The sequence below is a fragment of the Pyxicephalus adspersus genome, chromosome 2, assembly GCF_032062135.1.
Source record: "Pyxicephalus adspersus chromosome 2, UCB_Pads_2.0, whole genome shotgun sequence".
Lineage (NCBI taxonomy): Eukaryota > Metazoa > Chordata > Amphibia > Anura > Pyxicephalidae > Pyxicephalus > Pyxicephalus adspersus.
The window spans coordinates 136,791,024-136,818,270 of NC_092859.1; the positions used below are offsets into that span (position 1 = coordinate 136,791,024).

The following is a 27,247-nucleotide window of genomic DNA, read 5'->3' on the forward strand; positions in this document are numbered from 1 at the left end:
AAAAAAATTAACAGTTACACTACACACACATTTAATAAATTACTTTAACATTAAAGCCTACTTTGTTTTAATTTCTTTTTTTATTAGATAGCTGTTCACTGGTGTACAAATGTAAAGGATCATATGAATAATTGATTATGGAATGTCCAACTGTCAAAAAACAAAACAGCCAAATTTCACGGACTGCGCACATCCCAAAAACAGACGAATTCATAACAGCTGTGCGCATAACGATGAGCATATATAAGGGTGTTGTCTGACTTCCTATGCTATTGTGTTTAGCCATGTGGTTTCATTGCAATAATATGTCTTTATTACCACCTTTAAATGTTTGTTCTGCATAAATATTTGCTAATCCAGTTTTCCACCCTTGATAGGTTCATATTGCATATTGGTTTGGTAGGTAATTTTTGAAGGCCACATTTCTTGGGTTGTTTTTTTACTATTTTGACTTTAAATAGAAGTGTTGGTTTACATGCGACTGCACTAGTACTCGGCCCCGGCTTGCAGTAATACGCTTTGTCAAGTGGCGCGTATTCTCGTGCGGCGAGCTTATATGCGTTCTGTTGATAAATCAGGACCATTGTTTTGACTAGTATGTCCAAAGTACAGGTTTACTTTTACGTGTAATACTAAGTAAAGTAACTGAGGATATGTCCACTTCAAACAACCAATCATGTCCAGCAGAATAATAGCATTTAAAGAGATTTTTCTCAAAGAAAAAAAGAAGAGGTGATCACAGGTGCACTTCATAGCCCCTCACCGTACTTCTAACTTTGGTAAATCAAGCCCTATGAATATTCTGTAAGCCAAGAAAAATATTAACCATTGTTTATTTAGATCACCAAAATATATTTAACACCCTCATTTTATATTTCATTTTGCTTTGATTACATTCCATATTCTATAAATTTATGTGACATGACATATCCAGCTTAGATCAGTGACGCACAAATATGTCAAACTTTTGGCTTGGCCAAAGTACGTTAAGCCTTTTTGGAAGCAGCCCAGCAATCTGGGAAACAGAATTATTGCTCTGCTAAAGGTGTTTTGGTAGTTTTTAGTTTTTTATATTCTCAGGATCATATCAAATGCTTCTCAGTAACACTTGATAAGTATGTGACTACTGCAGTGTGATGCCTTGTAAAAAGTTGTGGAGTATTGCTATTATTGAAGATAGAGAAGGAGAGATGGAAGAGATTGTATCCAGTGATTAGCCACATACTTGTCAGGATTGGATGTTTCATTAATTTTTGGATGAGGTTGGAAGGTTTAGGCTCTGTTGAAGTTTTTTAACCCACATTATTTCTTTGTTTCTCCTGGTTGAAACTATGAAAATGTTATAGGCAACCCAAAATGTTGAGTTTTAATCAAAGCAAGAGTTAAGGGAAAATCCTCTGATTGGGATGCCTATTCTGGAGGCAATTTGGGTAATAAACATATTTCCTCTAATTTCCTGTTTAATTTTTAGGACAGGATGTGAAATCTTCCAAGCAATATGCAAATATGACTGCAAAAATCTAGGAAAAACTCTGAAAGGGGTTTTACTCTTCCCTGCTATATACTATAAATGCTTAAAAACAAAAAATGTTAAATTTGTGTCTTACACTTTAACTGCTACAATATAAAGCAACTATCCATCAGTCACATTGACTCCATTGGACCAACCACTTTCTCCTCCGCTGCTTTCTTATGTAAGGAGCAGTGTCAATACAAAAGGTTGACTGGAACTGGTCAGAGATAGAATATAATAACTGGCTATTAACACATAACTCCCTAAATAAAAGATGACCTTGCCAACCTGAGCTTATAAAAACTGTCATCCAAAAGTCTTTCCATCAAAGGATTTTAGTTATAGCATTTCATAAACCAAAGTCTACCTAATTTTTAAATGCCATGTTCTTGTGGGCTGCTGCTTTTTCCTAATTTGCAGTATTTTGCCTTCACTGTATGTAACACAGAAGGACATTTCTACAAAACCACAATCATGCTAACATTAAAATTTCCTGTGTTTGGTAGGAAAACCAAATAAACAGGATGCACTCAATGAGCTGACCTTCTGCAATGGCTTAATATGTTCATAATTGTTCATTTGTATTATGTGCTTTCCTACAGGTTGGTGGTTGGAGCCCCTTTTGATCAGAATGGAGCGCAGAGGACAGGTGACATATACAGATGTTCCATCACCAATGACACAACAAATGACTGTAACAAGCTTGGAATTGGTAGGTGACAGTCCTTGCATTAACTAGAACGATAGTTAGCTAAATACGTGTTCTAAGCCTATATTTGTACAATATATCTGTTATATTCCAGCTGGAAACATACCACAGAACTTTTTCAATCAACCTGATACTCATCTGATAAATGTTTACATTGCACAACTAAGAGTGACTCCTGTGCTGTGTATATGTGAAGGTCCAAAAAGTCAACCTTCATCCTCATTACCTATTAAATGGCCCTGCCACCTAATAGGTAACTTTCTGGTATCAAGATTGAAAATCATTCTCCAACCATGATACTTTTTTGTGTCACATTTAAAACCACTTTATCATTTATTATACTCTTGCCAAACTATCCAAACTAGAAGTTAAAACAGACATACAGATTTCTCAGACTCATTAGATTTTGTTTTTTTAAAACATGATGTTTCTGTTGTAGTTTTGCACTTTGCAATTTGCAGTGCTATTATTTATATATTAGATTTTGAGAATGGCATCCAATATGCTCTAAAAATGCTCCTTCTGTTCTTCTAAGTAATATCCTTACGCAAAAATAAACTTCAAATAAACTATTTCTATGGTTGAGACCATTTGTGTAAAATGATTGGTTTGCCCATGGATAAAATTGTCCTAATGTTCTTCTGTGGAAGTAAAATGGTTCCCAATATTACACAGTATCATTAATACCTAATATCTAATAGCGTGTGGACACCAAAAAATGAGAACCTGACTACACAGACAGAGATTGCTTCATTCCTCTGGGCCACATATAATCAATGGCGTTACTAGAAGCATTGTGGTTGTTTAGCCTCCAAGCCAGATGTGAGAAATAAGCACTACATGTAATAATATTCAGGTCTTTGGGGGAATATAGTTATTCAAGGGCTCTGTGGTAACTCTAACTCAGGTCTCTAAGGAGGTCTCAGAGGTCTGGTACATTGGTAACTGGAGGTCTCTCAGGCAGGGTGACGCTCTCCAACGTGTCGGAACGAAAGGATAACATGCGCTTGGGAATGAGCTTAGTCACAAACCCTAAAGATAATAGCTTTGTGGTAAGATATATTGTATCCTGAGCCTATTCTACTATATGAATCTTTCTTTGCTTACAGCAGTTATTTGTGACAGATACTGTCCCCCAGCTCCCAACTATCTTCTCAGCATGATAAATGCCCCGTATTCAAGGCTGTTTCTGCAAATTGTCTTGTCTTGGCTCAACTTTCAGCACATCCTGCCTGGGCTGCTTTCTGTCATGTTAACATGCCTTCCAATTATTATTATTAATCAAAATCAAGCTAATTTGGTGTTTTTTACATATCCAGTAACATTATAACCATGTTTTAGGCCTGCAGTCCTTTGTGGTCTCATGAGTGTGGAAGCTCCTACTATACAACTGGAATGTGCTCCAGAGTCAACGCCAACTTCCGATTCTCTAGAATTGTGGCCCCTGCACTGCAAAGTAAGTCAATTTAGTATATTGTTTGATGTAATTTACTGGATATTGATTTTTGTGAGTTCACTTTTTAATATATCATTTTTAGGACAGTGTGTTTTACCCTGAATATTTTTTTATTGAATTCTGTTCAAAGTTTCCATGAGCTCATTTTTATATATATACTTGGAGATACACTGAATGACTATTAGGTTACACCAGGACCATTATTAAGAAAATACTGAGCAAACAGAAATGACCACTCTGAGATTTTATTGAGCAGGCTGACTGAGTTCCACTGATTTGAAAATTGAACACTCAAACACAATAAATCTGCAGCAATACTAGGAATGACAGGGTCATCCTCCTCAGCCAATAAGGGCTCTTACATGGGCCCCAAGTCAGTTCGGCAGGAAGGACCCAGGACACTTCTGCACAGGGGTCCACTGCTAGCTACGTCCAAAGTAGAATCAATTTACTATGCCCATCAAAATTTGATTCTAATGAGGCAGCGCAAAAAGTTTATATGCTTTAATTGCTTTAACCTATTAATGCTTGTGGATGTGGAATAAAGTTACATAGTCCATAGACAAGTCCATCAAGTTCAAGAACTAGGGAAATTATCAAATCCCAGATGCAAAACCTTATGGACATAGTTATTCCAGAGGAAGGCAAAAAAAAAACACTGGTACAATTTGATACTACAGGGGAACAAAACTCCTTCCTGATTCCATAAGGCAATCGGATGTTCCTTGGATCAACAGTCTCTGTTATCTTTACTTTAAAGCTTTAATACCCAGTTATATTCTGTGCTTCTAGAAAAGCATCCAATGTTTTCTTTAAGCAATCTACAGTAGTTGCTGAAACTACTTCCTGAGGGTTAGCAAAAACCTTCACAAGGGAATACATGTCCAGCCCTAGTCATTAGTAGTCTATAGGTAAATGCCTTTTTTAGTTTCAAGCTTGTTAAAGGAACTTTCTTTATAAGGTATTGATATCACGGCCGTACCTATTCCACAATACTTTGAGGGTAGTAATTCTTAAAAACTTTATTTCAGTTCCCCACAGATGAACTCATATGATGTTCCCAAATATCTCTGGTTTCCAACACAATTGCTGGGATATACTCACTAGAATTTCCAATCCTGCCAAACTGCAATGGCAAATCAATAACTAGTAACATAACTAGTAACATAACAAATCAATAACACTAATAATAGTGGAACATCTTCCGTAAGGAAATCTCACCATTTGAGTCTTCAAGAGATAAATGGACGGATGATGGATATTGTCAGAATAATATCTGTTCCTAATCAAAATATATATTTTAGTTCTATTTTAAATCTGCACTCCATAGCATACTTTAGACTTCAACAGTTATAGTTACTCTGATTTCACTACGCACTGGGAGCGTCTCACAATGTACATTAAGGGCTACGAGTTATATGGAGTTTGTCTCAATTCTGTCCAACATAATTTATCCCTTTCCTGCCCAACCAAACACACCTTGGCCTGTCCCCTTCATTCATTGGATTTCAGTTCTTTCAATCATGGAGGTTCAGCATCACTTGTCAGTATTACCCTAGTTTATCCTGCATGGGGCAAAGGGCTCTGATCCCTTCCACCATCCATGATCTGCAAATAGAAGCACAGAGAATAAATCATGATGTCAATGATCTGCATTAAGGTTTGTAATGGAACTTGAAGGTTATATTTAAAATTAAAAGAGTAAAGGGAGCAATCAGGGAAGCAAAATGTAAGCAGAATAAAGTCACTTTAACAAACGTTTTTGCTGGGCTTGTGAGTATCTACTCTATGCCTGAACGTGATTCTTTTCTTCAGGGTGCCCAACTTTCATGGACATTGTTATTGTTCTGGATGGATCAAACAGCATTTACCCATGGACAGAGGTTCAGGGCTTTCTTATCAGCATTCTTCAAAAATTCTACATTGCTCCAGGTCAGATTCAGGTAATGAAACAGCAAAAAAAAAATGTATGTGTATCAATGTGTATTTGAACTGCATAGCTAGCTGTTTGCATGGAGTTCCACCTTAATAATTTCTCCTTCCTGTGACAGGTGGGGGTATTGCAGTATGGAGAAGAGGTGGTCCATGAATTTTTCTTGAATGACTTTCGCTCAGTTAATGAAGTGGTGGAAGCAGCAAAACGAATTGATCAGAGAGGAGGAACAGAAACTCGAACTGCACTTGGAATTGAGAAAGCATGGTAATAAAAACATAAACATTTACAGGTAGTCCACATGAGAGAGGAACACATGAGATAAGAACTGTAGGGTTGTTTTTAGGTTGAATTTGTAGTTGAAGTTGGAATTTAAGTTGGAACAGGTACATTATTTTAATAAATGAAATTAGGACAGATGTTTGTCTCAATATATTATAAGACAGTGTGGTGTCAGTTACTGTATAAAATCTTCACTGTGAGTTAATCACAAACAAAGCAAAAACTTTATGCAGCCTAGATACTCATTATATTATGGAGCAAGCTGAGCTTTGATAGGCAAAAATAAACATTTGCAGAGCTAGTCTTGGTCAGTTAAGAGTTACAAGATGTTACAGATCAGCTCAGCTCTTAGGATCACCCACAACCTCAGCTGTGTTTAGCAAAATATTTCTTCTGCAAGTCATGCAAACCGCCTCCTCCCCCCTATCAAGCTTCTGTCCTACACAGGTGAGCAGGGAAGCCCCGTTCTTATCCAGGAGGCGTCCGTATGTCGGATGTCCTTAACTCAGGAACTACCTGTAGAAACAAAAACAGCATGCATCTTTCACAAAAAGTGTTTATTGTCTATGTTTTAGTGTCTGCATGTGAAGATGATGGCTATGTAATGGTAAACACCTAAGGATTTCAAATATATAAAAAGAGTCTAATCAATTTTCGTCTCTTTATAGCACTGAGGCATTTCAACATGGTGGAAGAAAGGGAGCCAAAAAAGTGATGATTGTCATTACTGATGGAGAATCCCATGACAGCCCTGATCTAAAAAGGGTGATAGAGACAAGTGAAAAAGATAACATAACACGCTATGCTGTGGCTGTAGGTATTTCTTCTTACTCACCATACAGGGTTACTGCCAGTGAGACTATTGGATGAGGAGATGTAGGGCAGGGACTCCACTGGACCGACACTCATCATGAACACATACAGGGCCTCTGGTGGACTACCACACGTTGAAAATAAGTGTCCACTGGACTACTACTCACCATGAACAAGAACACGATCTGTACTGGGCCACTATACATATTGAACAAGGGGGGAGAACCATGTATATGGCTTATCAGTTCCCTGAGTTTTAATTGCACCTAAAGCATATTTTTAAGTTTTGAGTAGAACATTAAAGTGTTACTGCTCCCCATGCCCTCATTAGGAAGGTTTACCCCTCTGTTTGTCCTTGTGACCAGTGTTTGTCCAGTGTGTCACTGGAACATAAATTGATAGAGAATCCAACAATTTACAGTTTTCACAAAACAAGGAATAGAGGAAAGAATTTTGGCTACTTTTTTGGTGACTAATGCAAAAGAAGAGAATTTTTTTATTCTTATTTATTGTTGTGCTTCTGGGCCAGGAAGTAACAGTCAATCTCCCCAATACAGAGATATACTTTAAAGCAGAACTAAACTTTGCTAAAAAACTTTTGCCAGATTTATAAGGTTTTAATTTTCATTATCTATCAAGAATGGTGCCAGGTTTCCAGAAAACATGGAGTTCCAGCACACATGTGCAGGAGTTACATCCTCAGTGTGCACTCAATGGCCAAAGAGAGTCACCAGTTTCTGAAGTTGAATATACTATGAAATTGTAGGCAGGGAGCTCAGACTTTCCCTCAAAGTGAGCATATTCAAATATGTGTTCCATAATGTGCAAGCATGGTGCTTTTTTCCCCGGTTAAGTTCCACTTGTAGCTGTTCCTAATACCATTGTTGTGCTTAAGGGCTGTAATAAGATAAATCTCAGCTTCCCGTCAGTTGTTGAAGACATGCCACCAGGCTTTGACTGCTCCTTTGGAATTTTTGACATATGCTAGAAGATTTTGTTGCCTTAGAATATTTAAAACTTCAGAATTGAATGGAAAGATTAGTTTTTCAGTTTTTATTTTACATGAAATCAATTTTTGGGGCCTGTCAGGGTTTCCTTAGACCTAAACAATGTTTAACTTCTAGATACCTGCATACCAGCATGTCTGCCCTTGCCATTCTCCTTTTCCTGGCTTAGGTTTTGTTAGAATTCCAAGCAATAATAAGGATCATAATGTAAGCATACATCAGGGAGGAGGTGACATTGCTCTCTGCTTTTCCTGTAGGTCCTTGGATATTACAACAGACGAGGGATTAATCCTAAAGCCTTCCTGAATGAAATCAAATATATTGCCAGTGACCCAGATGATAAGCACTTCTTCAATGTAACAAATGAAGCTGCACTGAAGGACATTGTGGATGCACTTGGGGAAAGGATTTTTAGTCTAGAAGGAGGTATGATTCCTAATGGTGTGAAATATTTATAACAGTACATTCCTCTGCAACCAATGTTATATTTTCCATTATGTAAGAATACATGCGTGTGTGCATCTGTGGATATCAAAATAATATCAAATTTTCCACTTCCTTTTTTAAGGAAAAAATACAGCCTTACAAATTAACTCTGCAACATGGAAACCAAAAGGCACTAATATAATTAATAAATATACCAAGAGGGAAATTTCCAGGGGACACCAATGTAGCAACCTACAGTCTTCCAGCAACCTACTGAATATGAACAGGGTCAATACAGAAATTCCTAGCACTTGTACAGTTAAGAAAGCATCATTGTACTCAATAATTATGTATTTCTTTGAAGTGAAGTGATTAGGGAGATAAGTGGTTCGAGGGAGGTATAGGAATGCAATGAGTGGGTGCTGTAAACCATCCTGTCTGGATTGAGAGTCTGAGAATATTGTAGATAAGAATAGAGCAGTTTTATGGAATACACATCAAGTTTCTGACTTGCACAATTCTCTCTTGCTCCTCAGGGATGCTGCTGTTGCCTATTAGGCTCAATTCTTTCACAGGCTTGGTTGCCCTTTTCCCATATGTTGTTTATCTTCTATAGACTGAAAAAACTGTGAGACTAAAAATCTGGTTTACATGCTAAACCACAGGTTGTCTGCAGAAACTATTTTTTCCTGGAGTGTACAATGCTACATACAGCAGCTTTTATCCAAGTTAGCAAAACTATGCTATTCTCACAACTTTTGTGTTTGTGAGTGTGTGTGTACTGTGTGTATTTATGTGTTCTCCAGTAACCCTAACCATGTGTCTCTTGTTAAATCTTAGTTTATAACATAGCATATTTCATAATACATTTCACACGCCGTACACTCTACTTTTATTGGTTTAGAATTCAACCACAGTTGTAAACAACATTAAAAAAGGTGGGATACGATACACTGTTATTTGCTATTTCAATAAAGCTTTATTTTGTAAAAACAAAACAAAAACAAAAGGTTGGATTGTAAAACTGTTTCTGCAAGACATGTAAGAGCAATATGTGTTACCTAAAGTGGCTGCTGTCTTCAAACTTTCTAAATGCCACTAAAATATTGGGAAAAGTGTCTGAGAAGGAAGGTTACCCTAATCAGTTTAATTCACGTATGTGAATTTTAGCTTGAGCTGTTGTGCTTTAAAAATTACAGGCATTTTACAAATAAGACACACAACCTGAATCTGTGGTAGTTTATGTTTATTTTTTTGAAAAACAAGAAAAATATGCTTAACATTTCATCTTTTAGTTCTAGAGGTAAAATATAAATAAATATAAACTCTTACAAGCCTGTGTAATGTCAATGTTTTTGTGTTGCTTGGTTTCAAACTCTGAAATTATATTATAATTAAAATGGTATTTGCTATTTACAGTAAGTAACAACGTCTTGAGAAACAATGTTGAAGCTAAAATGGTTTGAGAATGCAGTTCAACGACTGAAGATATATTTGTGTTTTGCAGGAACCAATAAGAATGAGACTTCATTTGGGCTTGAGATGTCCCAGGCTGGATTTTCATCTCATGTGGTGGAGGTGGGTACAGGGGCAGATATGGGGTTGGTAAACGTGTAAAATGCCTAGAACATTAATATAGTGAAAGAACTGACATTCATATATGATTATTGTAGGTTCAGCCTATCCAAACATATTTTAGCTATAGCTGGACCCTAGTTGGCAAAGTGCTGGATATTTCAGCAGTAAAACCTCCTTAACTCTGTGTTCCCGCTCATCTGGAGTTCCTGTTCAGCTTTGTGTATTGCAACCCTTTTTTTGCATTCTCTACAATTTATACAATTTACAACAATGATGCATTTTAACATGAAAATAGCTGCAGGAGTATGGATGAGGGTGTATTGGGGTGCATGTACGGAACGTGTTCATGCATTCTGCATTTTTGGTATGATTTCTCACAGCATAGAGTTTTCTTTTTTTGGAATTTGTGGCAGTTACTTAGCTAGAAATCCTGCTAAAAATGTAATTTCTGATGCAGGCTGAGCTAAGCCAATGCCTCACAATTAGCAGTAGGGTAGTCAGCTTTCCATGCAACTTCCTTCAGTTGGCCATTGGGCTTTCTGCCTGATACACCTAATAAAAAGACCAATGGCCAGCTGAAGGGGTGAACATGGCAGACTGGCAATGCTACTGCTAATTGCATAGCTTAGCTTTGTAAACGGGAAGTGCTGCTACTTGCAGGCTCTTCTAGTAAAAAAAACTTGCAATGGATTCACACACAAAAACAGCTGACATAAACTTTATGTACAACCAGGTCTAGTGGGACAATAAGATTGATTTATTAGGTAATATAGTCTGTTCACATAGCAAAGTGAATTGCTATGTGAACAGACATCAAGTGATGTTTCATTTAAATTAGTGAAAGATGTAAAGCTCTGCTGTCTTCAACCATCCAATTATGTGCTAGCAGAACTCCTGCCTTTGTTCTAGAGTTCTCTGGATGTTACCGAGTATTTTCTACAAATTGAATGTTCATACTAAGCTCAATTAATTATGCCTTGTGAAATGATCATTTGCTTTGCTAATTGTTTAGCCTACAGTATATTATTTTTGCATATCAACCCCATTGTGCTGCTTGATGTATGTTGGACATATAAAGGGAAAACATTGTCAATTAAATTATAATCAAGACTCCCAGTTTGGCCCAATTCCATCTGCATACTGTAAAGTGAAGGAGATAAGCATTATTTCTATGATTCTCTATATGACGTGGTTGGTTGGGACAGCTGCCCAAATCTCATTGTCGGTTTAGCTACCACTTACCCTAATTGATTCTGCAAAATGGTTAGTCTACATTTGGGAGCCACAAGACGAAAGTGGTCACTACCACAGAGACATTTACCCTTTCACTAACCCTATTGTTATGTGAAAGGATTTAATGTTGTTTTGCTCTGAAAGGAAGCTCTACCTTGACTTTCTTTCATGTGGTTTGTAAAAAAAAAGACATTTAAAAAATTGCTTTTAATAAAAACTTCTGAGTTATTTATTTAATAACATTTAATGTACTTTTCATTGCTTAGGTTTGACCAGCAGTGACCTTTTAAGAAACTTTTTACATTTTTGTTTTATTCTCAATATATTACTGTACATGATATAATGCCTGCGTTAGTAATTTGCTGTTTAACCTGGCATTGACCTTTGATCCAAACCTTTTCATTCTAACCGTTTACCTGAAGCAACATTTAGTACAAACCTTAGGCTAATTTGCTTAAATTTTGCATAGATTGTGGAATAAATAAAGGGCGGTATGAAGTGATAGGGTCCAGCCTGGACACCACCACCATGAAGTTTGCATTATCTTCCCACGTTTGTAAGGGTTTTGTCAAGCTCCATGGTTTGCTTCCACCCCCCCCCAAGAAAAATCTAATGGTAGTTTTTTGGGCTAAACCAGTTGGGCTCAACCTTTTTAACATAGAGGAATCTCTTGAAATAAATTTCAGGAACCCCTGCTATAATTATTATATCCACACCTTACAGTATATTTGTGTGGTGGTCAGTAGGAATAATGCTTCGTACATTGCTGACATTGGGTGGAATGTCACCCTTACAGATAATCATTGGTCATTGGTGCCATTTAATAATAATCCCATGAACCATTGGTTCAGTGGTGTCTGTTAAACTGACCTGAGAGTCACAAGTTGGTCATTGCTCAAGGAACCCCACTGGAGGAACCCAGTTTGGGAAACACTGGCCTAAACCATTGTTTTTAGACTATAGTAAGGACATTAGATTGTGAGTTCCTCTGAGTGGCTGGTAGTAACATAAATATGGACAAAAGTGCTGAAAACTTGTTGGCTTTATATTAATAACTGATAATATTAGTGACATTGGAGATAATACTATCAGAGCAAATATATGTAACAAAAAGGGTCCACCTGTATACAATATCAATAATTCTGTGTACAGATTGCCCTGTGCTGGAATGCCAGCTCCCAAAGCTAATGATCCCGATTCTGATAGGTGCAGTATTACAATCGCCACAGGTTTTATAGGATCAATATCACATGGGTTCACAAGGGCATACAATAAATTTGGTAATACCCAGATAAAATATATTGTTTGTGTTATTTATCTATGAGTAATATATAACATAACTACCTTCTTCACCAGGATGGGATATTGCTGGGAGCGGTTGGAGCGTATGATTGGAATGGGGCCGTTCTCAAGGAGACCAGCAGTGGGAAGGTGATACCTCGGAGGGAGTCTTACCTAAAGGAGTTCCCAGATGAGCTCAAAAACCATGGGGCCTACCTTGGTAAATACACAGAGTATTTTACTAAGTCTAGTAAAAACAAAGTTTGAAAGATGATAACACAAAAGAAAATCTTACACTTATGGGTGTGTGCACATACTTTCCTAAAGTCATAACACTACGTGAGATCTCTAACTTAGATTAGTTGTCTAATGGGGTTATGTATATCTCAAAACTGGATACATAAAAGAGCAAATACTTTTACAGATAACATAGCTTCCATTTCTATGTTTATTAGTATTTTTAGCTGTTTACCTGCAGTTCAGATTTGAAGCCATACTTTCACTAATTTTATCATCTTATATCCGTTATTTGCAGTTTGCTATAATTTAATGCTGTGAGTAGTACAAGGTGTTTGTTAATGAAACTCTTTGATCCACACAATCATGTCTCCCTTCTACTTTAACATTTGGGCTTACCACTACCCAAACCAGTGAAATAAGATTTTGAGAAATTAAGTGGATTACTGCAATAAAAACTATGTGATAGAAATTACCAGAAAGTGAACTGGGGGATGCTCTCTTTTTTATGTTTAATGGAATGCCACTTTAGTATTTTACCATGATGTAAAGTTGTTTGTAATCGACAGATTGAAAACAGAGGTTTTCTGGCAGCTTTAAAGCAGAACTAAACCCAGAAATCCAAAACATTTTGACCAGGAAGGTGTTTATTGTGGAAAAGACAGGTTATTATTTATTATTATTAAACAGAATTTTTATAGCACCAACATATTACCCAGCGCTGTACATTAAATAGGGGTTGCAAATGACAGACAGATACTGACAGTGATATAGGAGGAGAAGAGGACCCTTCTTACAATCTTAGAGGTGGGGGAGTATCACACAATAGGAGGGGAGTTATGGAATAGAAGGAAGTAGTGAGGGTTTAAGAATGGGTTTTGATTGAGCTTTTAAAGGAGCAGAAGCTAGGAGTAAGCTGAATAAGACACGGTAGACAATTCCAGAGAGGTGGGGCAGCTCTAGAAAAGTCTTGGAGGAGAACGTGTGAGGAGGTTATGAGTGAGGAAGTCAGTTGTAGGTCATTGGAGGAGCAAAGAGAGCGGCTAGGGGAGTATTCTTCTATCAGGTCAGAAAGGTTAGAGGGACAAGAACCGTGGAGTGATTTAAAGGCAAAGCACAGGAGCTTGAATTTGATTCTGAGATGAAATGGAAACCATTGAAGAGAACTACAAAGAGATGCAGCAGAAGAGGAGCGGTGGGAAGGATGTATGAGTCTGGCTGCAACATTCATAATAGGTTGTAGAGGAGAGAGTCGGGTTAGTGGAGTACCAGGAAATATTTCATCTGCAATAAAATAGCCTTACCTGCCAGATTGCAAATATTTATTTGCACTTACCCGTCCCTGTTCTATCATGGACACCACCATAATCTTCCTTTCTCTTTTCCTGCTTTTGCTCTTTGGTGTTTGAATGACAAGCACACAGGAGTTCATTCAATCCCTGCAGCTGTAGGGGAGGCTGAGATATGCCAATTTTTGACAGCTTAGGAGAGCGATCAGTCAGATAGGAATTCTTTTTGCAGAACAGACATTGCCTGACCCTTTCTGCAATAAAGCCCTGCTTGATCCCAAATTTTGACACTGGAACTATAGTTCTGCTCCAATATGTGAGCAAGTTTGTCGGTTCATTTTTAAGCCAGAGATTTTATAACAAATCAATTTTTTTGTATAACAAACCAGTTCAGTCCCAGCCAGCAGTCTTTTCACACAATAAAGTTTACAAACAAAAATCATTTGCTGCATTGTCTGTTAGTACAGAACCTCAGCTATGTTAGTACAGAAGTCTGCTATTGTCTACCAAGATCTTGGCACTCTTTATTGGGTTTAAAGTCCTGTAATATTTTCCTACTGTGTCAGTGATTTCTTTAACTGCTCCCTATAGTTTTTTTAATACGAACGGTCATATATTATGCTTTGTATACTACAGAGCTGGACAGCCTTAAATTTGCGTAAGCATGGACCTAAGAATTACACAGATACTGGCTGCCACAATAGTACCTATCGATATGTCATATGAAAACAATGATAATCCTGAATTCACTGTAATAACTTTAGATCTTTTAAAGCAAACTTGTCATTGTTGCAGTGAGTGTAATGTTGTATGCCAGCCATTAGCCAATAACTTTTTGGCCATTATGAATAATCCTGGGTGCTTTGTGAGTTAATGCCCAGCTCTGAATTCTGATCTATGTGTTGGAACTTCTTTTGGAAAATTGTGGGGGGAAAAAAAGTGTTTTATATCCACAAGGTCCAGGACGGATCTTATTGCTTTGGGTCCTGTGGAAAAGAGGCCTGGCCCTATGCCTGGAGCTGCTTACTGCACCACAGACCCGGTACTGGCTGTAGAGTTTTGGGAGAGGGGGGCATGGGAGAGCTGAGAACTGCTCCTGCGTTTGAGATTGTCTTACTCCCATACTTTAGAATTGTACAGTAATGTTATGGGAGGCAGATAGCCAGCAGTATGGAGCCAAATTATGCATAGAAATCCTTAGCTGCCTCCTGCATCCCATCCTGAGGACTCCTCTGTTTTAAATATTAACCCTTCTATGTCTTAGTGGATTTGGCTGATTCTTAGGACCACCATGATGCTGAGCATGGACACATGACAAACGATTTTAAGTTTTAACCTGTTTAATCAATCGGACATATCACATCTGTGGCTTCAATTCAAATGAAGCCTTAAAACAAAAGAAAGTATTGGTGGTAGAGTACCCTAATAAGTTTGTTTTTTCTGCAGCCAATTTAAATTGTTTATTGATGCATGATGCATTACAGCCCAAAACAATTAATCATCTTTTCTGCTGCTTAGTAGGTTGACAATGTCCTATTATGTTATTTATTCGATACATGCTCGTCTGTGATAGGTTACAAAGTACTTTGTAGCGTCTTCCAGTTGGTTTAGATTTAGATTCAACTGTTTAACACATGTAGTCTTTAATGTAAATAGACCAAAAAATCTTTTATCCTCAAATAAAATATACAAATACAATTTGTACTCAAATATAAAACTTTTTAAATAGTAATAAAAATAAACAAAAAGTTCATAACAAATAATAAACCAAAGTACCTATTTTTACCAGAAAATACAGGAAAGTCCCTTTGACATAAGTAAAAACCTATGCAACAAAATTCTGCTGTTACTGCTAACATTCAAAGCAATAATCAATAGAAATGAAAATAAAACATTTATTTTAAAGAGGGAAAATTAAAATCAGTCTGTATATTTTTCAGTCTTTTTAGAAGTTAAAGAAATTTACTTTTTATTTGGTTATAATAGGTCACCTAAATGATCTTTTATGCATTATTGTTGGCCACCAGCAGATGATGCTGTGTCCTTATGTAAAGCGTGCAACAAACTCTTTAATTATCTTGCAGAGTTTGTTATACATTATACAAAAGAATGCAGTGCCATCTACTGGTCTGACCTAAGTATAAAGCAAAATTCTTGTTTTGACAGCATTTTGGAGGAAACAAAATCATAGTTTCTACTCGAGTATGTATGTGTACAGTAAATTGCACATTCATGCAAAATATCTGATGTGGCACATTTGAAAAAAAATGTATATATATTTATACACACACACACACTCAGAGTTCTGTATTTAAGGATAATTTGACCCCAGCTCACTGAATCATGACGCACACTAGTTAAAGAATGTTGCATTCATTTTGGTTGTTTTAAATTTATGACCATGTATGCAATCATATTTTTCACATTACTTCTGTAACAGGCTATACAGTGACTTCTATATTGACTCCACAACGAGTCCGATTGTATGTAGCTGGTGCCCCACGATTTAATCATACAGGGAAAGTGATCATATTCAGTATGCAGGGCACTGACAATCTTGTCATCCATCAGTCTCTACTAGGGGAGCAGGTGAGTACACCATTAAAAGTCCAAATATCACAATAAAAGAAGAATGTGACATTGAAATGAACTGACAAAAAAATAAAATTATGATCGTGTGTTTATATTCTCCCCACTAGATCGGGTCATATTTTGGCAGTGAAATTGGCTCTGTAGATGTGGATGGTGATGGTGTAACAGACGTGCTATTGGTTGGAGCTCCAATGTTTTTCAGTGAAGCGAGAGAGCGTGGTCGTGTCTCTGTATATGTAATGAGAGAGGTAGGTCTGTGTGACTGGTTTCTTTTTTTTTTTTTTTTTTAAAGAATTTTACTCCCTTTAAGTGGACGATGTAGGAAAACGTTTCAGTCTGTGACAAGTTTTACCTAAAATGATAACTTGCATTGTTCCACCCAACTTCTACACAGAATATTTGCATGCAATTTGTTCTATGCTGCCTCCCAACAGAGGGGGTAAATACCCCTTCTGTGCTTTTCTCATCAACTTTTTCTATTTTCTTTTATAAAGTTATCCAAATGTAAGTTCAAATGCCGCATACACACCTGCAATAATAGTTGTTGGAAAGGATCTTTTACGATCCTTTCTAATGACTAGTACTGCACGATGCATGAACAAGTGCTGTACATACAGCAACGTTTTGCTCTATGCAGAGGGGAGGGGGAGAACGACGGAGCGGCACCCTGCTGCTCACTCTCCCACTTCCCTTGCATTAGGATCTTTCATCGCCCATCATCCGTGGTCCGTGGACGGTCGTTCAGACGATGGGCGACTGGCGCTGTACACACGCCAGATTCTCACCCAATATCAGCCCTGAGATGATTATTGGGCGAGAACCGTTGGAGGTGTGTACGTACCTAAAGTGTGTTTGGAAGGATTCTGCTTAGAATACACTAGTAGATTGTAAGCTCTTTAGGGCAGGGCCCTCTCCTCCTCCTGTATCACTGTCCATATCTGTCTGTTATTTGCATCAACTATTTATTGTACAGCGATGTGTAATATGTTGGCACTATATAAATACTGTTTCATATTAACAATCCCCTTTAACACAGAAATCCTGGTGGGGCTTAAGATAACCCCTTTTTCTGTGTTAAAAGGTACCAACCTAAAGTGATTGCCTTTGAGAGACTGCATTGCCTTCAAGGGTAAGCATGCTGTTGACTCCGGTCCAGATTTCATTTTTAATCATCCAACTTCAGTGACCTAAAATCTGATTGGTTTTGGTCACTGCACTTTGCACTAAATTAGAAATAAACATGTATGTGCAGTATACAGGAAGTAAGCTAAGAAAAAAGTTCTTATCCAGTTTTTTGTTGCTGCCAAATTCCTAACCCTGAAAAGTATTCATTATGCTGCTGCAAAATTCTTAATAAATGGTGCAGCAACATATTCATCATTGTTTGTATTATAAAAATAATAATTCACAATGTTTCACAATGTTTAAAAAATGTTGATGGATTTGTAATCCACAGTTTTGCATGGAGCTGTCTGTGATGAGCCTTCCCATTAGCCTTTCTGGAAAACATGCGGAAACAAATACCATAATATAAGCCTTCAGCTCCCTTTGAAGTGTCAGGATCACCCCAACAATTCTTTAAATACTTGTGTCTATACTCTAGTGTATTGGGTGATACATGTGTTACTGAATAGGCACTTAGTAGTGAACATTACAAACTACTTTGTTTTAAAGCCAAGACATAAATAAGACAAATGAACCAAATAACCATCCTTTAGTGGATTTTCTAAAGGAGAATGAACTCCAAAGATAGTAAACAGAAATTCTAAATAGGAAAGGTCCTGGGTATTAGGGCAGGAAGTCACAAAGATCTTTCTAACAAACAGCAGTAAAACGCAACCTCCCCCTTTGCAAAACAAATTGAATGGCATTCAGCTTTAAAGTATGATCCTTTTATTTTCTGTGGTGGTTACATTTTGCAATTTTTTTTTGTATTCAATTTTAATTATTTGTATAGGGTCTTCATATTTCACATAATACAGTGTTTGTCTATGTTAGTCAATTTTCAAAGCAAGCTTATAGTAAAAAATATCATTGCTTAAAAACATTTTGATAAGGTGGAGTCTGCTAGCAGAAATGGAGAGAAATATTTCCCTTCTTTCAGTCATCTAGCTATGCAAGGTTTGTAATCTTACTGCTTTTCGAGTCTCCTTAATTACAAAAGCTACAGATTTTGCGAAGTGGCTGCAAGTTATCTATGCAAGCAAATACGATATATTGGTATACAAAATTCATACTCATCCCGCTCAAAAAATAACATTCCTAAGATATTCCTTTTTTCTTCTCACAGAAGAAAATATATCCATAATACTATTCTTGATTTACAAACGGTTTTCTGTTACACTGACAATCATGTAAGAAAATTGTTAAAACAGAGTCAGGGAAAGCAGAGAAAGTAGATTGTAAGCCACTTCCAGTAATGGCTACAAAATGTCAGAATAGTGAAATATCAGACTCCAGTTTCAGTTTGAACAGATCTTCAATTAAAATGGAAAAGCATGCAGCCTGAATTGTAATCAGAGGACCTTTTCTCTTTACCTAGAAGTACCTTGGAAATGTTACAATTCCTACAACATAATAATTACTGTGTAATGTCAGCTATTTCTGTATGAATGATATAATATATTATGATATAACATTATTATATTATATACAAATTATATTATATATATTAATGTAATATTATATTTATTATATATTTATAACTACATCGTTATATGTAGATTTAGGACCATTTCAGACTTGCAGTTGACCACAGTGTTGTACTACAGCCTCATTCGTGCTGCAAACCATTTCCATTTACTCAAGTTGGAGCAGTTGGGAACCATTTGGTGCTTGTTTTTGCACACAGTTGCATTGCAGCACAGTTCTGGAATGCAGCATGTCCCTTCTGGATGTGCAATTGCGTTTTCTCCTGGAATACGGAAGAGCAACACATGCAATTTGCAATAGGCCTGGGAGCGGCTTACTGCGCGGTGTGAAAGAAGCCTCAATCTCTTTTTATTTATTCTTGCTAAACAAATTCCGACTAAATCCCCGAAAATCCCTGATTTATTTTTTATAGCCCCCCTCCCAGTGTTTCTCAGCCAGGGTTCTTCCGAAGTTTCCGAGGGATTCCTTTAGCAATGAGCAATTGGTGCTTCTCAGGTCAGATTAACTGACACAAACAATTTTTTACCTATCTGTAAGGGTGTCATTCTTCCCAGTGGAAAGCAATAAAAGAGGCATTCTTCCCACTGACCACCAACCTAATGTATTGTGAGCTGTGGATATTGTAATTATAAAAGGGGTTCCCTGAAGACCTGAAAGTTATTTCAAGGGTTCCCCCACGTTAAAAGTTCGAGAAACACAACTCTAGATTTTTTTTGGTTTGCCAATAAACTGGCGAAAGATGAAACTTTGTCTAGGTTTTTATGTCATTCTGTATTTCCATCTGAGTTTTCCATGCTTTTCCAGAAACACCACAGAAAGTCAATGGTAATCCCCCAAAAACAGTATTGAGACTGTCAAAAAATTATTCGTATTACTTTTCCTCTAAGTGGTATTGGTCTTCAGGATAAATAACAATTCTGGATCTCCCCAATGGGAATACCAACAGCAGAAAAAACCTAACCAAGGCCTTTACCCTTCAATAAGTTTTATCTAGAGTTAAAGTAGAAGCATTAAAAATTCAAATAGTAAAATCACTATACTGATGAAATGACATGGCGCTTTTGTCTAAATATGTTTTTGTTCGCAAACTTCTTCCATGTGTGTGAAACCTAAGTAATATTCCCACAGCTGAGTTTGTTTTTGGATAGCCACTGTTCTAAGAATTTGGAGACTTTTTATTACACTTCAGTACAGGAGTTATTTTCCTTTTATACACACTGTACTATATTGTGGAACTGTGTTTTGGTCTTGTTACAGAAACGCTTTATTCCAGATGAAGCTTTGCGTGACTTGGACAGCTCACAAAATTCACGGTTTGGATATGCCATCTCCGCAGTGCCAGATCTAAACCAAGACTCCTTCAATGATGTGGTGGTTGGGGCACCTCTAGAAGATGGCCATAAAGGTGCCATTTATATCTTCCATGGATTCAAGAGAAACATAATAAAGAACTACAAACAGGTAGAAATCATTATAGCTAATTAATTATAATGTATGTTATAATAATTATTTATTATACTATATTATTTTAATAAGTCTAATCAATAAATATAAAAGTTTTTTTTTTCACCTTTTACAAACTTACAAACTATCAACAAATTTGTGTCAGTATTGTGGCATATTGTATTCTAGTCACTGAGGTTGATTTACTTAAAGAATATTGGCTCTCCACTTAGAAAAGTGCAAGGAATACTTCACTTAGCTTAGTGAAAAAGGATAAGTTCTGCTGATTTCAAACATCCAAGTAAAATATCACATGTTCAATAAACTAACTCCCATGCTTGTGAATAATTTATTTTGCTAAGTGAAGAGTATATATTCCTTTAGTCCTTTCACAATTCCCATCATCTAATACAAGAAACTGATGAATGAACCACTGGAACACAATTGTCTAAAACCACTGGAAATTTGCCTTTTATTTATTCAACATTTATTCAACATATTCCCCCTGAGACTGATGCACTTGGTACGGCATAGTTGCAGCTTTTCTAGACCGTTAAAAAACCAGCTCTCAGCAGCATCTTTGACGTCAGAAATGTCCTCAAAACGTTGCCCCTTCAGGTGTTTCTTCAAATTCAAGAACAGATAATAGTCTGAAGGGGCCAGGTCAGGTAAGTACGGGGGATATTTGACCAATTGGAAACCCAGGGTGTTCAATTTGGCAGCCACAACGCTGGACGTGTGCGCAGGTGCATAATACTGTCCGGTGATACTAGAGCCCAACACCAACAGAATACCGTCTTTTTTGGCCGATTTCTGGGCTCAGAACTTCTTCAGCCTGTTCCTTGGTTTCAGGATCATAGATGTAGAGCCAGGTTTCATCCTCAGTCACTAACCTCAGTCACTAACCTAGCCAAAAAGTCCTGTGCAGCTTCAAAATGGGCCAAAATGACTTTGGATGCTTCAACTCATTCCTTCTTCTGATCACTGTTCAAACATTTCGGCATCCACTTCACTGAAAGCTTGCGCATGTCTAGGATAATGGTGATACAAACCCAACACGCTCCCGTGAGAGGACAAGTATATGGGCTAACTTTTTTGCAGATATTCACCCGTCCTCAATAATCAGCTCATGGACATCGCAGGTTGCCGGGTAAGTTGAGGTTGGGGGGCTGATCTTGAAATGCCCAGTCTTGCTCCCACCTGGAGATATCTAGGTTTTGACAGTGCTGTAGGAAGGACACTTCTCCGCCAGTGTTTGTGACATCTCAGTGTGAATCTCCTTTGCTGACTTTCCCTGGAGAAACAAAAACTTCATGACGGCCCGTAACTCCAACAACCTGAAACTTTCTTGTGCCTCTGCCATCACAGCTTCTCACTAAAAGAAAAAACAGTTTTAAGAATTGCAAAGACCTGATATTTGCACACATTGTTACATACTAAGAAATTAGCCTGTCATATGTCCCTACACTCATTTATCTATTTCATCTGGAAGGGGGCAAAGCCAGGAACTTCTCAGCACCCCCTCGTACCTGTTGATCATGTCAGAAAGAGCTGCTTTGTATTTTGTTTCTATTTACTTTATTATAGCACAAAGTCTAACTAGCCTTCTTCGCTTTAATCTTGGGACTGAATTAATTTATAGGATGCAGAGGTTTACAAGTGAGAAGGAGGATTTAAATAGTTGAGCTAATTGTATTTCTTACTCATAGGTATTTTGATGTGCTAGTGGTGTCTTTATTGTGTATATATTATTATTATTATACAGTATTTATATAGCACCATCATATTACACAGCGCTGTACAGAGTGCATAGTTGCATCACTAGCTGTCCCTCAAAGGAGCTCACAATCTAATGTCCCTACTATAGTCATATGTCATTAATGTAGTCTAGGTCAATTTAGGGGGAGCCAATGAACCTAACTGCATGTTTTTGGGATGTGGGAGGAAACCGGAGTACCCGGAGGAAACCCACGCAGACGCAGGGAGAACCTGCAAACTCCATGCAGATAGTGTCCTGGCTGGGATTTGAACCTAGGACCTAGCGCTGCAAAAGCCAGAGTGCTAACCCCTGAGCCACGGTGCTGCCCCACGGTGAAGTAAATATTCCAGAGATTTACTGCATATATTGGTGTGTCCTAACAAAATTCTGAGCATATAGTTGTGCATTTCATTGGTCTTTAGGGCACCTTTAAGATACTGATTAAAATTCTGTTTTATAGATTTTTTTTTTTGTCTTTCCAGCGCATTGCTGCACCAGACTTGTCTCCCACGTTGTCTTATTTTGGCTGCAACATTCATGGAGAAATGGATATGAATGAGGATGGCCTGGTGGATCTGGCTGTGGGTTCAATGGGAAACGCTGTTCTGCTCTGGTATGTGGGTGATAGTGTAACAATAAATCTGTGATAAATCTTCTACCAATTAACCAAATTTTCTGCATGATATAGTAACTAACAAAATAATTCCTTTAAGGTCAGTGCATCCAAAAAAGATAACTCAGTTAAAGGTAAAAATAATATATAACCTTGTACTATGAATGTATATGAGTCATATTTATCAGTGACCACAAGGGTATTGATATGATCATTCTATGTAACTGATGATTTGACTGATTTTGACTGCCAAGTCAATCAGCTACTGTGCAGTTTTGTCTGATTGATAGAACAAATGTGTGCTCGTGCAGCACCATATTTGAACATTATCCAAAAAAAATTAAATATAATTTTATATAAATATAAAAATTAAAAATAAATTAAATAAATTAAATATATTTTTGGCCATGCTTTTAGGGTATTCTCATATTCTCAGTCTAATCGGGAATTTTAACTGCCATAAAACATTAACCCATAAGTGCAAATAAAATAGGTATTGCTAAGTGCAGAATATTACTGTGTATTTTAATCAATAATTAACAAATTCCTTGGTCACGATCGTACCTAACTTGATCACAAATTATATATCATCATGTAACGCCAAAAAAAAAATTATGCCATAGTTCCTAGCTTTTAAGTTTGGATGTTCCCATTTATCTTCAAATGTTCACACTCCTTCTCCTGAGTAATAGTGGTCTCCATGCTTAACTTACAAGTTCAGATATCCATTGACAGGCTGCCCCATTCATTGGCAAGGGGCAGACAGTGCTTGCACCAGAGGGGAAAAATACTTGGGTGAAAGTACTTAAGAGAAAATGTTCTGTTGGGAAAGTGCTTGGGAACAGTGTGAGCAAATTCATTTACAGTAGTTATTCCCAGTTATACACAGGCAATGTTTTCCTATTGATGTGTAAAAGTTTACCTGATTTTTCAGCATTATTAGAGGTGAACGAAACAGAAAAATTGATTCAGACTCCTCCTATGCTGTCAAGGATTCCTAAAATTGCCAAGGAAACTATTTCTAGCATTTTTTCACTGAAATAATCATTTTAAAACATTTTTTCTACAAAATAAATAAATAATGGAAACATAAAATTTTATATATAATATATATATATAATAATAAACTCTTTTTCTAATTACTGAATTTTTTAAAGTACATTTACAGCTAAAAAGGTTAAATACATCATATTACAAAAAAAAGAGTGAATGTAGATCTGGAGATCTGACCACTAGAGTCTCTGAAATTCATGATAACTGCAGGTAGTCCCCGAGTTAAGGACATCTGACATACGGACGACTCCTACATACAAACAGGGCTTCCCTGCTCGTTTTGTGCAGAACAGAGGCTTGATGTGGAGCAGATGAAATCTTTTGGTAAATACAACTGAGGTTGTGGGTAATCTTAAGGACTGAGCTCTTTCTGCAGCCTCTTGTAACTCTTTAATGACCATATCAAAGCACAGCTTGCTACAGAAGGTAATGAATGTCTAGGCTTCATAAAGTTTTTTTTGCTTTGTTTGTGATTAGTTCACAGTGAGGATTTTATACAGTAACTGACACCACATTGCCTAATAATATGTTGAGACAAACATCTGTCCTAATTGCATTTATTAAAATAATGTACCTGTTCCGACTTACATACAAATTCCTATCTCGTGTGTAACCTGGGGACTGCCAGTAATCATCTTTAACCAGCTTCTGCTTCGTAATACATGTATGCAAATTGTTGTACAACCTGTGACTATGTAGAGAGTAGGAATGTTATGTTTTTTTTTACATTTCTGTACTGAACTCTTTTCTTTTACAACCTTTTAAGCTATATTAACCTTTCTTACTGGTTCAGCTTAAAATGATTACATCCAAGACTGTTTTAGAGTATGTAGAAAACTAATGAAGTCTAGCTTCATAGACCTTGATGTGAACTCTGCTGGATGCCATGGAGTTGCTCATTTCATTAATGTAGAAAATAGATTTGGACTTATAACCCTTTTGAAGCAACTTAAAAACGTAGCCAGCTCCAAGTCTCCAAAATTCTCATTGTTCATTTCTATAACCAGGGCTGCTTCACACTAAACAATAGTTGCACAGCTCTAAGCTTCCTAGCAACCTTCAATCTGCAGCTAATCTACAGACGTCGGAGTACTGGAAGCCACGTCATCTGCAGCACAGATGATGCCTGTAAGGCAAAAGTTAACATATAATTGAAATAGTAAATGGACTGAGTTTGGGTGGGATGATTTATGATAATCCAATCTCATACACCCACCACCCAAACACTAAAGCACATTGATTTATATTCTAAACCTCCTATTTCATATTATATAAAAACGTTTTATACAAAAAAAGATCTTGATGGTGTTTAAGGAGGCAACTTATTGATCTGATATTATAATAACAAACTAGTGTGAATGTATTTATGACATGTCATAATATACAGCAACAGTATATATATTATATTATAAAAAAACACCTATAACATTGACAAAACAGTTATAGTGTAACAGTACTCATTGGTGGATGAGCTTCTGCCACGATCAGCAACAATGCACAGCACACTTCCCAAATATGGCCCAGACTTACCTGTGTGCAGGTACCCTGGAGTGATGATAGATCCAGGACCTGTCATCACTACAGCCATCTTGTTCACTGACCCTACAATTGACTTTTGGATCCACAGACACCTTCTTTAGCCAATAAATGTGCAGGAGTTACATTGTCCTCAGAGGCACCACTACATACAAAGCCAAGCGCTACACTAGACAGTGCTTGCATCATGCAGTATAGAGCTAAAACAAAAAGCCACACAGAGCCAGAACTTTTTAGGTGGCTCAGCAGTAAGCACTCTGGCTCTTGCAGCGCTAGCTCCCAGGTTTGAACCTCAGCCAGGACACAATCTGCATAGAGTTTGCAAGTTTTCCCTGTGTTTGCATGGGTTTCCTCCAGGTACTCCGGTTTCCTCACACATCCCAAGAACATGCAGTCAGGTTGTTTGGCTTCCCCCTAAAATTGACCTTAGACTGTATTAAATGACATATGACTATGATAATTGATAATGAAGCATTTCCTCATTTTCCTGCAACATTGTCAATTTTTAACAAGGTGAGAAGCTGCACCAAAAGTAAATAGGTGCCAGACATTTGTGATCACAACTAAGAACTGCACAGGCACCAGGATTTACATGATTATATCACCTTTCATATATGATCTCAGTCCAGGGCTTACAATAATGTAGCTGCTGACCATGAGTGATGCTTGAACAAGCTTGGTGCTTTACCTCTGGAGATTGAAGGTGAATAAATTGTTCAGGATGGTACTATGATCTCTGTGAAATCTGGTACACTGACACATTTCTTAGCATGCTTGCACCTAACATGATAAACTATATCTGATAGTAGGTCTACTTCATAAATTCGACATTGTTATATTGCATTGAATTTTCTTAATTCTAAAATAAATTGCATAATTGTAATTGTATCCTCAATGTATTTTATAACTTGTATAAGCAGGTATACTTACAAATATCTGATGTCTGTTGGCACCTTAGTTCTTAAGGTGATTTTATCCCCATAAGAAAACTTCTAACATGCCAAAACCAAATTTTAATGTATTTAAATGTTTCCCCTTTTCTGGGCTCCTGGTCGTCCGTCAGTCCTTTCCCAGGCACAATCCTTTGTACACAGACGTCTTGGGGGCAACTGCGTGCTGGGAAGGGACAATAACTTCCCGAGGCTTAGCGTGAATGTGCTATATGTGAAGAGTACAGAGTTAGATTTGAGGATTTGCATGTGGTGGGCACTGATGATGGATCAGGGACCAGTTATTATGTGATAGTAGATCAAAAGGACTTAAATCATTTGGGACAATTGGACAATAATGGTGAGCTTATAAATACAAAATTAAAAACATATCACTTATGTGATGTTGGTTTTCTATATAATTTCTGTCTAAAAAGAAATAATAGTCTCTTACCGTTTAATGATAACTTGTACTTTCAATGGCAGGTCTCGCAGCGTGGTGCAGATTAATGCAACCATTCGATTTGATCCACCGAAGATCAACATTTTTAGCAAAGAGTGCCACAGGAATGGACGGGAAGCCACTTGCATGGCAGCATTCATCTGTTTCTCACCGGTTTTTAAAGCGCCCCAGTTCCAGGGGCAGAGTGTGGGTAGGTGCAAAATCCTATGTACTATGCAGAAGGTATGAAGAATAAGGTGGCCATATACAGCCTGGATTTGGACAACCTGAGCAAGTTTTGTGATAATAAATCTATACATGAGCAAACTGCTGAGTGAGCATCTAAGGGGGTCTATCTATAAAGGAGTGGATCTGATATTTACTGAAACAATCTCTGGTTGAGAATTTTTTGTTGATATTGAAAAACATGGAACTGGAAAATGCACCACCAGGGAATGTTTCAGTGAATGT

The 27,247-nt window shown here is 37.2% G+C and overlaps 1 protein-coding gene across 1 annotated transcript in view; it reads left to right on the forward strand.

Annotated features, from left to right (window-relative positions):
• Positions 1-27,247, forward strand: part of ITGA11 (integrin subunit alpha 11) — a 104,752-nt gene that overhangs the window by 40,602 nt on the left and 36,903 nt on the right. Inside the window, exons 3-16 of the mRNA XM_072402577.1 lie at positions 2,116-2,225; positions 3,183-3,274; positions 3,564-3,678; positions 5,494-5,621; positions 5,730-5,878; positions 6,562-6,706; positions 7,971-8,139; positions 9,647-9,717; positions 12,307-12,451; positions 16,198-16,346; positions 16,457-16,597; positions 20,259-20,462; positions 22,686-22,816; positions 26,821-26,987. Coding sequence (XP_072258678.1) covers positions 2,116-2,225; positions 3,183-3,274; positions 3,564-3,678; positions 5,494-5,621; positions 5,730-5,878; positions 6,562-6,706; positions 7,971-8,139; positions 9,647-9,717; positions 12,307-12,451; positions 16,198-16,346; positions 16,457-16,597; positions 20,259-20,462; positions 22,686-22,816; positions 26,821-26,987 — 1,916 coding nt within the window. The remainder of the gene's footprint in view (positions 1-2,115; positions 2,226-3,182; positions 3,275-3,563; positions 3,679-5,493; positions 5,622-5,729; positions 5,879-6,561; positions 6,707-7,970; positions 8,140-9,646; positions 9,718-12,306; positions 12,452-16,197; positions 16,347-16,456; positions 16,598-20,258; positions 20,463-22,685; positions 22,817-26,820; positions 26,988-27,247) is intronic.